Source organism: Chlorocebus sabaeus, chromosome 11 (genome assembly GCF_047675955.1).
Source record: "Chlorocebus sabaeus isolate Y175 chromosome 11, mChlSab1.0.hap1, whole genome shotgun sequence".
Classification (NCBI taxonomy): domain Eukaryota; kingdom Metazoa; phylum Chordata; class Mammalia; order Primates; family Cercopithecidae; genus Chlorocebus; species Chlorocebus sabaeus.
This window is the reverse complement of record NC_132914.1, coordinates 32,986,475-33,003,249: the sequence shown is the minus strand read 5'-3', so window position 1 is coordinate 33,003,249 and position 16,775 is coordinate 32,986,475. Positions and strand designations below refer to the sequence as shown.

Genomic DNA, 16,775 nt, shown 5'->3' with positions numbered 1-16,775 from the left:
TGAAATGAACAAAAAATAACCAGTTTATTTACTGGAAAAAGTTATGCATTACACCATATGCAGTTGGTAACATAAACCAAGATATAAGTATCGACATATTGGCTTCTGGTTATTTTCTTAGCACTGGAGTGCCTTTTCCAACCATTGAGTGCATGATCAGATTACACAAATACAAGCACATATTATGTGGATTCTCCCATGAGACATTATTCACTTAGGATTGTCTACAATAAAAAAAGTTAAAGTACAAGCAATAATAAATTCGTAAGAATTTTTTGAATTTAAAACAAATGCATGTGTCTTTGAGAACATTTCTTTTGAAATTCATATTTTTAAAAATAACAACAAAAAAGTTTCTTAGATCAGTTTTTTAGTCACGTTTTCATATGGTATTTATCAGTAGGTGGAAACACTTCACATCATTTAACCCCAAAAGGCATAATAATAAAACTGCAATTAAATGTAGGAACAGTTGAATCATTACAACAATAATACAGTGTACAAATCAAGGTTGGCCACACAATACACATGTTAATACTGGAAAGAAATACAGCATCAGAATCATGGATGGTTCATCACGTAAGCATAATCATGCAAATAAAAACAGAGTAGATTATAAAAATGTCATGAGATTTTCAAATTATAATTGTTTGACTCTCATAGTCAAACCATGGAGCTTAAACATTTCGTGGGAATAATGTTAAAATGATGTATTTCCTCTAAGATTGGCTGCATAAATCATACCTATGAACCCAATGGTTCATTCTATATCTCCATTATCTATCACTGAATAATTATTTTTAAATAAAATGATATTTCCCCTTACTTTATAGTTCTCTCATCTTTGTTTTAAAATAATTTTTTAAAAAGAAAAACATATTTACACTAAGAAGCACCAGATTTACTTCTCGGTGTTTTCGTTAGAGAAAATGATCGAATAATAATTCTGAAAGAAAAAAAGTAAAAAATATGTTCTCAACGAGTGTTCTACAGCAATTAAATTCCAATCACAGGAATAATCTGGCTCAGCAGTTTATCCAGGCTTCAGTTTAAATAGGGCAAATTTTAAATAACTCGAGAAGTAAGGGATAAAAATACACCAAGGATTAGAGCCATGCATTTCAATATGGAAAGGAGACTAGATATAGATAACAATCTCCTTACACTCCTAATGGACAGAAGATCACACAGAAATGAGACTTCTATAGTGTTCATCTTATGAATATGGGAAAGCTTACATGATGTGAAATAATTCATGCAAACATTTTACATTGCATATTTCTATGCACTCTCGCCCTTACACTAAAGGCAGTTAATTGCTCTTCTTCTTCTTAAGTAGAATATTCTGGAAAATTCTCAGTTGGGGAACATACTAAATATCTCTTTCAATTACACTTTGAATAATACGGACGAAAGACATGTCTAGATGAAATCTTTCAGGTATTAACATAATAGGATCAGGTTACAAATGCAATACATTAGGGACTCTGGCAGTTAAGTTGGCATATAAATAAAGATGAACTTAATTTTAGACACAACTCATCCGAGGGCATTATTACAGACAATGGAAAAGGTCACTCGGGAGCTAGATTGATCTTGTAGTTCCATAGAAGTTGATTTAAGATAAAAAAGTACTTGTCAGTATCAGCACTGATCATGCTATCTGTCATAACCTATCATAACTCCAGTTCAACAGCTTTTTGAAGAATTATGTTCCCTTTACTTGAAAACATATTCTTGTACATTTTTTGCAGCCTTAAATGTAAGGATTACTTAAAATCACTCTAGTTTATAAACAAACAAAAAAACTGGAGGGCAACCTTTTTAAAATTGTGAACTTTATCCTATAAGTTTCTTTCAAATGTAGTCCTACTTCCTACCTACCATATCAATGTATTTGTGGCAGCCTGAGGTTGAACCCGCCACAGCTCCTTACTGGAAATCCATCAGCTTCCCCCGATGTCGCTGAGGGACAGATTGTAACTTTTGACTGATTATGACAATTATACATTAAAATTGACACTCATCCCAGAAGAAAAGGTATTTCATTTCTTCCTTTTCATGTTTTGTGATCTCCATTTGAGACATGTAGAGAACTTTAATTAATACAGAATATCAAGAAATGTCCATATTCTTAGGTTATTGGACCACTGTTTCATGCTTGTTTCAAACAGAAGGACTTCTCTGCACAAGGATATTTCCCAAAGCACGAAAAAGCAAATGTTGTAGACTGAAGATCCTTCTAAATAAAGACAAAATCTGAAATGCATTTGCCCCCACTGAGGGACTGCATACCTTCTATTTCTGAAGTATTCCTGAGGACATTGTTTTCTAGACTCCGACAATTGAAGTTTTTTAGTAAAAGTACTATATTCTGAACAATTTTAAAGATACCATAGAATATAGCTGGAAGAAAAAATAATACCAACAATCCTTCTTTTTTTCCAACCAGTATCTTGGAAAATTAAGATTGCCATCCTATTTTCAAATACAAAATATTTTATGATTAACCAGTAAAACTTTAACGTATCTTAAAACTTAAAAGAATCACAGGATTATGAGCTCCCAGAACTGAAATGCATTCTCCTATCTTGCCACTTAATACTTACTAGACCACCAATGATATTCAATTTTTAAAAAACAACTATTCCTTATGATTATCAATTTCCATGTTAATTTCCCAGTGTTAAAAATCTCTTTCCTAGAGTTACTATACATCCTTCACACTGAAGCCTTTTTCATTCTAGACTTAGTAACAATATCTTAGCTGATATCTATCATTTGTTAAATGTTCTTTTCTTGAAGACCACTATTGTACCTCCTCTTGGTTAGACTAAAGTATAATTTCTAAATAGGTCTTCTCTTATTTAACAATTTTCCTTTTTCTCAAATTCTCCAAATTCCTTTTATTAGAATCCAGAATTGGATATATGAATGGGATCTAATGGATTATGTGTGGACGAGAAAGATCAAGCCAAGCTCCTTTATTTATGCGACTCAGCACTCAGGCCAAAGACAATTTATTGCTGCTTCTTATTTTTTGATTAAGGAAAATCCTCAGGAGAAAAGCATTTCTCCATACTATTCTTTTCAATATTGTAATTGTGCTTACTTTTAAAAAACTACCTGTTTACTTTGCCAACTACTTTTACTTAGTTAGCATTAATCTTTGCTCACTGTGTTTGCAATAATTAGCCAGTATTTTTTAGTGTATTTCTGCTGTTTATTTTTCCTCTCCAAGTATGTCTTCAATCAGTTTTAAAGAGGTTCATTCTTTTCGGTTCTCACTAGTTCTTCCACTTTTCAATTTCCTTTTGAATTCCTGATGTTATCTTTACAGATACTGATTTTTATCAACACTACACATATTGATTCATTTTAAATGCCTATAAATAAATAGAGATATGGCTCAGTTTAAACTATACTAAATGATGCCACAGTGTAAATACATGTTATTCTCTCTTACATCTTAGGGACTATCACTTAATTTTATGCTGAAAATGAGAAATTTATTTCCAAGTTTCTATAACTTCTTGGCAAAGATTCACTAAAATTATTATTTTCATAGAATTAGTATTTCAGAACAAACCTTTCCCACTCTATGAAGATAAATAACTGAAATGAAACTAGTTTATAATAGACATAATAATACACTTTGTATTGGAAGAAATACATGTTTTGTGTGTGACCCGGCTTTTCATGGAGTCCTAGATCCAGAGTGAGGGATAAAGAATGCAAACACAACATCGCCGACCGGCAGTACTGCCCCGTCCTCACACACAGACACAGTACTTCCTGCTGAACTCCCAGTCCCCCAGACAAAACCGATGCAGTGATATAGGAACATGTTCTGAGGTACGTTTTAAAAAGGCATATATTTCCCTCAGGCACAAACAGTTTTTATTAAAAGTCAACTTAGCAGCTATGCCACTTGTCAGGTCCAAATACATGGTGCTTGACAAAGGGGGAAAAATAAAAAAAACAAAAAGTGAGGGCAGGGGTAAGCTTTCTTTCGTTGAACTCTGATAAAATCCACAGTCACACCAATACTGGTACCAGACAGACACAACACCAATGAAATGAAGACAATGTTTAGGAACAGCAAGGCCATGCAGGTAGAAAAGAGCGGAAGGTTAGGCTGCTATGGTTAGGACCTTCGTGTCGAATCGTTTTGTTTGTGTTTCTGTACCTTAACCTGAATCCCTATTTTGGTGAAGAATTCAACTCTTTACTCCACGTTGCATAATAAATGACACTGTGGAAAATAGCACTCATATAAAGAACACAAAACGTCCTGGTTGCTTTGGTAATAGCGACCACTACTTAATAGGTGTATGACTGACAAAAGCTCCTGCAATGTGCTTTATGACTTACTATTTGGTCTCTGATGGACCACTCCATTTCTGTGCCACCCATGTCCGCTCAGTAAGCTGAGTGGCTCCTGGATCTCCTTTCTCAGTGCCCTACACTGGTAACTATCCTTTGTGTTAACAGTGAGGGTCATTTTTGTTTTGAAGAGAAGTAACAGATGTCTTTACATGAAAAGGTAAACCCTTATGGTTTTAAATAAGTTAAGGCTACCTGACAAAGACAAGGAATCAGGGCTAGGAGCAATTGTGTGGGCAGCACTTGATGGTTAAGGAGCCCAAGAGTGTTAGACCTTTCAGCTCAGTTAGCTGTTTTCCTTGTTTGTCAGATTATGTGCAAAATAAATTTTGCTATGAAAATCCACTGCCTTAAATCAAGTCATAAAAGTTACCCAGCAGAATCTGTAAATTAACCAGGAACATGTACTATCTCAAGATAATAGAATGTTTGTAGGCACCTGAGTGTTTGTCAAAAGTAGACAATGAGCTAAGGTTTATTATCTATTGTTTTTTGGCAAGGAAGATTCGTTATGAAAAAACCTAACAACAACAAAACATACAATTTTAATCAAACTTTGAACACTCTCTGGGTAAATTAATTAATTAAAGGCTATCTTACATCTATGTATGTATATATTTTCCTATTTGTACTTGATACCTTTTATCAGGAAAGACTCAGTAGGACCCTGATTTTGGGAGAAGTAAAAAAAATCCTTAAATAAACACACCATTTTTTTCCCTTCAAGTTATTGAGCCTTCTTTAACGTTATCACACACATACACACATACAAAGGAGCAGCACCAGTACATCTACTTAACTGCGATGAAAAAATAAAAGATGCCATCAAAACTTGAATAAGTCAATAAATCATAACTTAGTCTCTTTCTTAGATTTACTTAGTAATGTCCAGTGAAGAACTCTAGTTAAAAATACAAAAACAAAACCCAGCAGTTAATAAGCTACTGATTAGAAAATAAGTGCATAAACAATACCAGCGTAGCAGCAAAATACAGTTATTGTTAACATTCTGATGCACCTCATTTATCATTTTGTGCAAGAAAAATGACCACAGTCTGGCCAATTCCAGATTTCAAACTAAATTCAAACTCATACTTAATTGAGCAAATTATGCTTATTTGAAAATACATGAATTAAATTCACTTCAGAGAAATTATTTTTATAGACATAAATCATGTGGCAAACAAAGTACAAAATAAATATCAATGACAAAAATATTGGAATCAACTTCCCTAGCTGAATTTGGAGTGTGAGGAAAGATGATATTACAATATATGTATTTTACATGTCTTAGGTCTCTCTTATGCTATCGAGGTAAAGCCAGCCATCTGAGACATGTTTCCTGTTTCTCTTTTCTTTTTTTTAAACTTAAATGAACTGTAGCCATTTGATGGCAGAAGTTTATCTGTGACTCAGAGAAACCACAAAATGTTTTATCACATCAGGGTCTGTGCTTCGTGTTCTTCTCAATTTTCTCTCGTCTTCCAAAATGATGGACATTAATCCAATTGTACATCTAACAACTGAGAAGAAAACACCCGCTGGATCTTGGGCAGTATCCTGTGTGTGGCTACAAAACTTCCACCCCAGATGTTCGTCCACAGGAGATGAAGACTAGGGGTGAGGAGGCTTGGAGAGACAGTGGAGAGGGGCGCACTGGGAGCTGGAATGTGGCTGCTCCTCGGGGAGAGCTGTGTCAGGACTGGAAAGGAGAAATAAGCACGTCAGCAAGAAACACATTTCAAAGGGCCAGGCACAGGAGTAGGGGTTAGACAAGTTATTTTTGCATACATTTAAGAACATGAACAGAAATCTTGCACGGTAAATGGTTTCCATCTAAAGCATGCCAAGATAATGGTGGCTTTTCAAAACAAGGCATAAAAAAGAAAAATGAAATGTATTAAGGAAATGATATATGAAAGGCACTCTTTTTTTTTTCTTTATTTTCTTGCCCCCAGCATTTTACAGAAGTTCTTTTCAATTTTTGCACAGTGTTGTTCTCCTAGGTCTCTGCGTTAGCTGTAAGATTTCATGAGATCAGTTCTTTTCAAACTTTAATATGCATTCAAATTACCTGGGGATCTCAGTATAAAGGGCAGATTTGGATTCATGAGGTGTGGGGTGGGACCTGAGATTCTGCATTTTTGATGAGCTCCCACTGATGCTGGTGGTACTGGTAGGTTGACCAAGGCTTTGGAGTTTAGAGGATTCTATAGTTATCTGGTAGATCCAGATTCACTAGGATAAAGAATTTGCCTGTGGAAGTCTAATTTGCTTTAAGGATTCCTGCTTGGGCTTGGAGGTATAAAAAATACAGAAAAGTATTATATTTCACTTTTTTTTTTTTTTTTTTTTTTAAGATGGAGTCTCGCTCTTTTGCCCAGGCAGCTCACTGCAGCCTCCACCTCCCGGGTTCAAGCTATTCTCCTGCCTCAGCCTCCCAAGCAGCTGGGATTTCAGGCACACACCGCCATGCCCGGCCAATTTTTGTATTTTTAGTAGCGACGGGGTTTTGCCGTATTGGCCAGACTGGTCTCAAACTCCTGACCTCAGGTGATCCACCTGCCTCGGCCTCCCAAAGTGTTGGGATTATAGGCATGAGCCACTGAGCCCAGCCTAACATTTCACATTTGTTAAGTATATAGTAGCTTTCCAAATGACCGCCTGTGATAGCCTCTAGTTTGAATGAACCCGTGCTCAGGCCTATCAGTGTCTGGATGAATAATCTTGAAGAATAAAGAAGCAAAATCATTTGAGTTTCCTAGTATAAAATGACAAAACACATTTGGGTTTGGGCCTTTTAAAATGTGATTAGCGGCCAGGCACAGTGGCTCAAACCTGTAATCCCAGCACTTTGGGAGGCCGGGGCGGGCGGATCATGAGGTCAAGAGATCGAGACCATCCTGACCAACATGGTGACACCCTGTCTCTACTAAAAATAGAAAAAAAAATTAGCTGGTCATGGTGGTGTGTGCCTGCAGTCCCAGCTACTTGGGAGGCTGAGGCAGGAGAATTGCTTGAATCCGGGAGGCAGAGATTGCAGTGAACCAAGATGGTGTCACTGCACTCCAGCTGCACTCCAACAGCCTCACGACAGGGCAAGACTCCCTCTCAAACAAACAAACAAACAAACAAACAAATGAGACTAGCAGTGGGGGAATCACAACATGGGATTTTTTTTTTTTAATTAGAAAAGATGAGTATTTTTCTAAAACTCTTATTTTCCCTTAAACCATGAAAGTCAGTACTATATAATTCATTTCTGCCAGAAGTGATGTTTGAGAGAATGATTCAAGGCTCATTATTACTATTTAAGCATAGCTTTTTAAAGCTAATATTGTTGGAGTCATTAAAATTAGTATTAAACAAATAATTTTTATCTTTGGTACTGAAATTATCCTTTACATCTCTTACATTTTAATACAAAATCGCAATTATGTAAAATATCCGATTGGCTTGAGGTTATTCTTACTTCCCAAACTTTTTGAAGTGCTGTAAGTTTAGTTTAAAAGAAGATTTGCTGTTCTGTACTGGTTAAGACAAGCACTGATTGCCCGGCGCGGTGGCTCAGGCCTGTAATCCCAGCACTTTGGGAGGCCGAGACGGGAGGATCACGAGGTCAGGAGATCGAGACCATTCTGGCTAACATGGTGACACCCCATCTCTACTAAAAATACAATAAAAATTAGCCGGGCTTGGTGGCGGGCGCCTGTAGTCCCAGCTAGTCGGGAGGCTGAGGCAGGAGAATGGCGTGAACCCGGGAGGCAGAGGTTGGCAGTGAGCTGAGATCGCGCCACTGCACTCCAGCCTAGGTGACAGAGCGAGACTCCGTCTCAACAACAACAACAACAAAAAAGACAAGCACTGATAAAAATTATTTTTCCTACCTATTTTTAAAATGTGGTAAGTAAACATGGGAGAACTGGAGCTTCAACAAAAAGCCTAAGAAAATAGTGCATAGTTTCATTTGTAAAATTTTTTGATAAAGTCTCACTCTGTACCCCAGGCAGGAGTGTAGTGGCACGATCTGGGCTCACTGCAACCTTCCTATCCCGGGTTCAAGCAGGTCTTCTACTTTAGCCTCCCGAGTACGGGCGCCCACCACCGCGTCTGGCTAATTTTTTAAATGTTTTTAGTAGAGACGAGGTTTCACCATGTTGGCCAGGCTGGTCTCGAACTCCTGACTTCAAGTGATCTGCCCACCTCGGCCTCCCAAAATGCTGGGATTACACACGAGACCCCGTGCCTGGGGGCTCTAATTTATAAATTAGAAAATCAGGTCGGGCGCGGTGCCTCACGCCTGTAATCCCAGCACTTTGGGAGGCCCAGGCGGGCGGATCACCAGGTCAGGAGATAGAGACCATCCTGGCTAACATGGTGAAACCCCGTCTCTGCTGAGAATGGCGTCAACCCAGGAGGCGGAGCTTGCAGTGAGCCGAGATCGCGCCACTGCACTCCAGCCTGAGGGCGACAGAGTGAGACTCCATCTCAAAAATAAAAAATAAATAAATAAAGTAATTAATTAAGAAAATCTTAGGCCTGGCGCAGTGGCTCTCGCCTGTAATCCCAGCACTCTGGGAGGCCGGGGCAGGCGAATCACCTGAGGTTGGGAGTTCAAGACCAGCCTGACCAACATGGAGAAACTCTGTCTCCACTAAAAATACAAAATACAAATAATAATAATAATAAGCCGGGCGTGGTGACACATGCCTGTAATCCCAGCTACTCGGGAGGCTGAGGCAGGAGAATCGATTGAACCCGGGAGGTGGAGGTTGTGGTGAGTCGAGATCATGCCATTGCACTCCAGCCTGGTTAACAATAGCAAAACTCCGTCTCAAACACAGAAAAGAAAATCTTTGAAAAAGAAAACAGAAAATAACGTATGGCAAGATTCATGCTTGACCCTCCAAACGGAGTTTGACGGCCTGGGAAACAGCAGGTTACAGGTCAGACTTTCCCACGGACCTAACAGTTTCTTTCTGTAAATATGCATGACTTAGAGCTAATTTCTTTTTTTAAAGTGTTTTATTTCTTCTTTTTACTTTATTTTAATATGGAACGCTTCACTAATTTGTGTGTCATCCTCGTGCAGGAGTCATGCTAATCTCTGTATCATTCCAATTTTACTATATGTGCTGTGGAAGTCAGCACCAGAACTAATTTCTTTTTAGGGAATTAAACATATTATGCAATGTAATTTATGGCAAGTAACACAGAATGGTCACATTACACAAGAAAGATACAGGGTTGGTTTTTATCTTTTCTTTTCATTTGAGCAGAATCTCACTTTGTCGCCCAGGCTGGAGTGCAGTGGCACGATCTCAGCTCACTGCAACCTCTGCCTCCTGGGTTCAAGCAATTCTAGTGCCTCAGCCTCCTGAGTAGCTGGGATTACAGGCCTGTGCCACCACACCTGGCTAATTTTTGTATTTTTAGTAGAGACGGAGTTTCACCATGTTGCCCAGGCTGGTCTTGAACTTGAACCTCAAGTGATCAGCCTGCCTCAACTTCCCAAAGTGCTAGGATTACAGGCATGAGCCACCATGTCCGCCCAAGAAAGATATGTTTTTGAAGACCTTGTCTAATCCAATACTCTTTTTTTTTTGAGACAGAGTCTCAATCTGTCGCCCAGACTGGAGTGCAGTGGCGCGATCTGGGCTCACTACAACCTCTACCTCCCAGGTTCAAGCGATTCTCCTGCCTCAGCCTCCCGAGTAGCTGGGACTACAGGCACATGCCACCACACCCGGCTAATTTTTTGTATTTTTTGTATTTTTTTTTTTTTTTTTAGTAGAGACAGGGTTTCACTCTGTTAGCCAGTATAGTCTCGAACTCCTGACCTTGGGATCCGCCCGCCTCAGCCTCCCAAAGTGTTGGGATTACAGGCATGAGCCACTGCGCCTGGCCTCGGTACTCTTTTTGATAAAGGAGGACAAATATTTCTGCTTGACCAGCTGAAGTGTGTAACAATAGCTTAAATATGGGTTACAACTCACTTTGCCTCACATCTTGACCTTACATCATTCGTGATGATTTAAACATTTTTTCACTCCTTTAGATAGATTTCTCATATAAAGTGAGTTATTATCTATAGTATTATATTTTTAATTTGCATAAAATGCTGCAATCACATAGTGTATATTATGTGTAAATTAACCTCTAAAACACACATTCTTGGCTTACAGGTTAAGATACTATTTCTTGGATATAAATATTTGATAAATTATAATCATTTAAGTCATAGAATGAATTCAGTTTCAGTTGTGATTACTAAATATTTTCAAGAGTCCACTTGTTATTCAACATTTACCATTGATTTTACTTTAGATAGGTAGATCATGTTGTAAACAGCAAGTTTAGGAAACCGTTACTAAGATATAAAATTGGATACCTCTTCAGGAAGTTTCTTTTTTTTTTCCCAAGTGGAAAACTACTTGATAGAAGGGAAGTGTTAAATACCAAACAACTCTATATATTTCAATATTATATCCAAGGCTATAAACCTTGGGCATTCCTTTCATATTATAATATCTATTATCTATAAACAGTTTTGATAATTTAGCTCTACAATGGAATCAGCCTATACAAAGTATACATAGAAATGTTCTACTTTTTTTCTTTTTTTGGAGACAGGGTCCTCTTCTGCCACCCAAGCTGGAACACAGTGGCACAATCTCGGCTCACTGCTGCCTTGAACTCCTAGGCTCAAATGATCCTCCCACCGCAGCCTCCTGACTAGCTGGGACTACAGATGCAGCCCACTATGCCTAATTTTTGTATTTTTTTTTAAAGGACAGGGTTTCACCAAGTCGCCTAGGCTGGTCTGGAAATCCTGGGCTCCAGTGATCTTCCCACCTTGGCCTCCCAATGTGCTGGGACTACAGAGGTGAGTCACTGTGCCCAACTGAAAAGTTCTACATTATTAAATGTGAGAAAATGCTCTTTTATTAAAAAAATCATTCACCTTAAAAGCTGTTTGAATATATGTATAAACTGAGGGAAGTACAAAATAATTTTTTTTTTTTTTTTTTTTAAGATAGAGTCTCACTCTGTTGCCCAAGTTGGAGTGCTTGGTTCACTGCAACCTCCGCCTCCCTGGTCCAAGTGATTCTCCTGCCTCAGCCTCCCGAGGAGCTGGGATTACAGTTGCCTGCCACCATGCCCAGCTAATTTATGTCTTTTTAGGAGAGATGGGGTTTCACAACGTTGGCAAGGCTGGTCTCAAACTCCTGACCTCAGGTGATCCACCCACCTTGGTCTCCCAAAGTACTGGGATTACAGGCATGAGCCACCACACCCAGACTGAAAATCATTTTTCAAAATGAGAAACAGAACACCTGATGTGAAATAACTCAACATTCTTAGCACATCTTCTATTTCTCATTAAACAAATATTTCTTTTCAGTTTGAGGGAAAAAGAATCATGGTGGGTGATTTACATACTCTCGCTTTGTTCCTCACAGTGTAACTGAAACAGATTTCTCCTCTGCAGTGCAGCCACCTGTGGTGGTAGGTAGGAGTCACTGGGCTCAGTTATGTTCAGGATATGTGACCTTGAACAAGTCATTTTACCTTCCCAAACCTTGAATTCGTCTCATAAAAATGGGTGTAAGGCCAGGGGTGGTGGCTCATGCTTGTAACCCCAGTACTTTGGGAGGCTGAGGCGGGCAGATCACTGGAGGTCAGGAGTTCAAGAGCAGCCTGGCCAACATGGTGAAACCCTGTCTCTACTAAAAATACAAAAATCAGCTGGGTGTGGTGGCACACACCTGTAATTCCAGCTACTTGGGTGGTTGAGGCAGGAGAATCGCTTGAACCCAGGAGGTGGAGGTTCCTGTGAATCAAGGTCATGCCACTGCACTCCAGCCTGGGCAACAGAGGGAGACTCCGTCTCAAAACAAAAACAAAAACAAAAGCCAAAAACTAAACAAAAACAACAACAAAAAAATGGGTGTAATAACTGGCTCACCCCTTACGGGAGGTTACATGCCTGTAATCCCAGCACTTTGGGAGGCCGAGGCAGGTGGATTATGAGGTCAGGAGATCGAGACCATCCTGGCTAACATGGTGAAACCCCATCTCTACTAAAAATACAAAAAAAATTAGCTGGGCGTGGTGGGGGACGCCTGTAGTCCCAGCTACTCGGGAGGCTGAGGCAGGAGAATGGCGTGAACTCGGGAGGTGGAGCTTGCAGTGAGCCGAGATCACGCCACTGCACTCCAGCCTGGGTGACAGAGTGAGACTCTGTCTCCAAAAAAGAAAAAAAAAAAAAAGAACTGAAACCTTGTCTGGTTTATACTAAGAATTCGAATGTTGGCTACATGTTAACTTTTCTGCCAAGAAGGAGTAAAAAGGGCAATGAAAGTATTAACGTTGACCCATTTAGCAGTAGGTATGGGTGGGAAGAGAGTCAGTCATCATCCCAGCAACTTTGAAAAGGGGTCTTTTCAGATCTATATTTAATCATTTCTTTATGCAGACCACGATGGGGAACAGTAGAATTGGGCTCTAGATCAGGCTGTATTCATGCGGGTAGAAACTGGAAACATTTGAGAAGCTGGAAATATTTGCAATTCATTAAATTGCTTTTCTTGCCGGGCGCAGTGGCTCAAGCCTGTAATCCCAGCACTTTGGGAGGCCGAGGCGGGCGGATCACGAGGTCAAGAGATCGAGACCATCCTGGCTAACACGGCGAAACCCCGTCTCTACTAAAAAATACAAAAATCTAGCCGGGCGTGGTGGCGGCGCCTGTAGTCCCAGCTACTCGGGAGGCTGAGGCAGGAGAATGGCGTGAACCCGGGAGGCGGAGCTTGCAGTGAGCTGAGATCTGGCCACTGCACTCCAGCCTGGGCGACAGAGCGAGACTCCGTCTCAAAAAAAAAAAAAAAAAAAAAATTGCTTTTCTTTGAAGTAAATCATCCCTGTGGCAGTAGTAAGCAACCTAAATTCATTAATCTCAGAACAGATGGAACTAGACTACATAATTGTTTAGTCAAACTGGTTCTCAAAAAACAAGCAAGGTAGAAAAAAAAAAGTTAAAAAAATCTGCCAGCCTTTCAATTTCCTACTTAATGGAAACACTTAAAGCAGTAGTCTTCTGAGGCAGGAGGATTGCTTGAGCCCAGGGTTCAAGTCCAGTTTGGGCAACCTAGCCAGACCCAATCTGAAACAAACAAGCAAGCGAAACAGTAGCCTGCTCCATGCTTTCTTCAAGCAAATTAGAGAGGTTAAGAGATTGCAGATCTTTGTCTTGAGGAATGGGAAGATACTAAAAGAGTATTGATAATAGTTCCCGAGCAGACACTCCAAGCCAGGAGTGTGCCTCACTGAACTCCCCCAATAACTACTGTCACCTGAACTTTACAAGTGAAGAAATGGAATCTTAGCCAGCAAAAGAAAATTTCCAAAATTAAACAACTAGTGGGTATTAGAGGTGGGATTTCAACCCAAGCAACCTGATTTCAGAGCTCATTCACTCATTCGGGTGTAATCAATATTCAGTGAACAGCTGTCATGTGCCCAGCACTGACCCAGGCCCTGGGTAAGGGCTGGGGGTGCTTGGTAGAGAATGGACTATAGGTGAAGAGCCTATGTTCTTAACCGCTACACATGTTACACATGTAGAATCCCACTGAGACGAGTTTGAATCTTTACATTCAGTTACTTACATAACTGAGATAAATCTATAATTATACTATCATTCTTTCTTTTTTTTTTTTTTTTCCTTTTTTGGGACAGAGTCTCACTCTGTCACCAGGCTGGAGTGCAGTAGCACCATCTTGGTTCACTGCAACCTCCGCCTCCCGGGTTCAGGTGATTATTCTGCCTCAGCCTCCTGAATAGCTGTGACTATAGGCACACGCCACCATGCCCCGCTACGTAGAGACAGGGTTTCACCATGTTAGCCAGGATGGTCTCGATCTCTTGACCTCGTGATCCGCCCACCTCGGCCTCCCAAAGTGCTGGGATTACAGGCGTGAGCTACCGCACCCGGCCGCGAAGAATCTTTCTTAAAGCCCTGTTGCTGAAGGTGGTGGGAACAATCGACTAAAAGACACCAATTGGAAACTGCTGGCTAGTAACCCATTTTATAATGTATTTTTCTTTTTATTTATTTATTTGTTTTTTGAGACAAGCTTTCGCTCTGTTACCGAGGCTGGAGTGCAGTGGTGCAATCACAGCTCGCTGCAGCCTTGACCTCACGAGCTCAAGCGATCCTCCCACCTCAGCTTCCTAAATAGCTGGGACTACAGGCATGTGCCATTACACCTGGCTGATTAAAAAAAAAAATGTTTGTAGAGGTTGGGGGGGCGGTCTCCCTGTGTTGCCCAGACTGGTCTCGAAGTTCTGGGTTCAAGCCCTCCTCCCACCTCAGCCTCCCAAAGTGCTGGGATTACAGGCATTAGCCACGACACCTGGCCAGTAATGTACCTTTCTGTGCTAACTCAATGTTCCACTGATAAAACTGGCTGCACAATCGGCTCTGAGACCATGTGACACTTGGGCTTCAGCTGCCACTGTGCTTCCACACTTGTGGCACCCCAGCTCCCCTGGCTCTGACCCCGACCACGTGTAGCCTGCTACTGACATCTACTCCTCAGACACACATGGAAAGTGTTTGGGCCTGCCCCTGCTCAAAAGAAGCCTTCCCCTGGTAGAAGGGCAACAGCTGTGATAAGGAGACAACACTGAGCAGACGATGAAAACCACAACCAGACTACTAAAGTCTGGCACCATCAGAGGCCAGGTGGCTGAAGACGAAGCATTCCAGGATGGAGGCGAGGTCCTGATGGAATGCTGAGATGCTATGTGGAGGTTCACCAGGATGGAGGGCAATTCATGACTGATTTGGAAAGCTTTCCTTTGGAATCGGAATTGTCAGCAAACTCTCCAGTTAGTGTTCAGGGACTGTGCAAACCTGCTTTTACAATTTTTCAAGTAATCTCACATAAAGTTCACTGTCACAGCAAATATTTTCTTTTGATTGCTGACTACAGTGTTTTCCTCTACCTTTCAAATTTAGTTTTTACCAAGGCTACTGAGTGGACAGAGAACAGAAACACAGAAACACTTTTACACAGCTGTTCTGTCTGTCTGTCTATCTCTCTATCGACAGGGTCTTGCTCTGTCACCCAGACTGGAGTGCAGTGATGTGATTTTACTCACTGTAACTGCAAATCCATGAACTCAATCCTTCTGCCTCAGCCTCCCAAAGTGCTGAGATTACAGGCGTGAGGCACTGCACCTAGCCTTTGGATCTAATCCTTTGTATTCTTCCTATCTTCCTGTTTGTTGGCCTGAGATACATATCTTTTTAATTTTTTAATTTTTTTTTTTTTTTAGATGGACTCTCTCTCTGTCATCTAGGTTGGAGTGCAGTGGCACCATCTCAGCTCACTGCAACCTCCACCTCCCGGGTTCAAGTGATTCTCTTGTCTCAGCCTCCCGAGTAGCTGGGATTGCAGGCATGTGCCACCATGTCTGGCAAATTTTTGTATTTTTAGTAGAGACGGGGTTTCACCATGTTGCCCAGGCTGGTCTCAGACTCCTGACCTCAGGTAATCCCTCTGCCTTAGCCTCCCGAAGTGCTGGGATTACAGGTGTGAGTCATTACGCCTGGCCTATTTAAACATTTTAAGTTTTATTTTACTGTGGTTTTTGTTTTGTTTTGTTTTTTAGCGACAGGATCTTACTCACCAGGCAGGTGTGCAGTGGTGTGATCATAGCTCGCTGCAGCCTTGAACTCCCAGGCTCAAGCGATTGATCCTCCTACCTCAGCCTCCTGAGTAGTGGGGATTTTATTTTTTTTAATTGACAAATAATAATTGTACATATTCATGGAGTATATAGTGATGTTTTCATACATATAATGTATAGAAATCAAAGCAAATCAATTAGTATATTGGTGTCCCTTGGATTCCATAGGAAAATAAATATATTTTAAAGACAAAAGACAAAAGAAAATGAAAAGTAGGACAAACATCATAACAATTCCAGCTTTTATTTTTTGGAAAGGAATGAAACAGTGGACTAATCCAAGTATTTACACAGACAAAGGGGTTGAACGCAGCCTGTAGACTACCAGCTGGCAGCCAGCAAAATAAACCCCAGCTCTCTTGTATTCCCACTGGGAACACAGGGACTGCAGGTGTCCAATGTGTGTCTATGTAACCCACACTTGAAATAAAATATAGCAAAACATAAGGATGCCTAGGCAGTTCAGGTGTTGGAAAGTGGAGCTGGGGTCTACGGATCTGACATGCAGCTGGGTGGGAAGGGAAAGGACATCTGAATTTACCTGACAGTCGGGCAGTCTTGCCTCCCGGCTAGTTGTGAGCACTGTGGCGGTACGGAGGCAGCAGGCTGCTGACAATCTACAAGAAACTGAT

General features: G+C 40.5%; 1 protein-coding gene and 1 non-coding gene across 10 annotated transcripts in view; both read right to left on the bottom strand.

Moving 5' to 3' along the window:
• The window catches only part of BICD1 (BICD cargo adaptor 1), a 276,025-nt gene continuing 259,250 nt past the window's right edge, over positions 1 to 16,775 (bottom strand). For 4 of the 9 annotated variants that reach the window (XR_005237827.2, XM_037990146.2, XM_037990148.2 and 1 more), the window contains 2 exons: positions 16,685 to 16,760; positions 1 to 6,088 (listed from right to left, as the gene is read on the bottom strand). Coding sequence is in view for 7 of the 9 variants with exons in the window: in XM_037990146.2 (XP_037846074.1) it covers positions 6,001 to 6,088; positions 16,685 to 16,760 (164 nt within the window). In the remaining 2 variants the exon portion in view is untranslated. Of the gene's footprint in view, positions 6,089 to 16,371; positions 16,564 to 16,684; positions 16,771 to 16,775 lie in introns of those variants that run through there. The other 5 variants (XM_037990149.2, XM_073020612.1, XM_007968120.3 and 2 more) reach the window with 5 other exon arrangements.
• Positions 9,434 to 9,537, bottom strand: LOC119621315 (U6 spliceosomal RNA). The gene has a single exon (XR_005237866.1). It is a non-coding gene; the product is annotated as a U6 spliceosomal RNA (small nuclear RNA).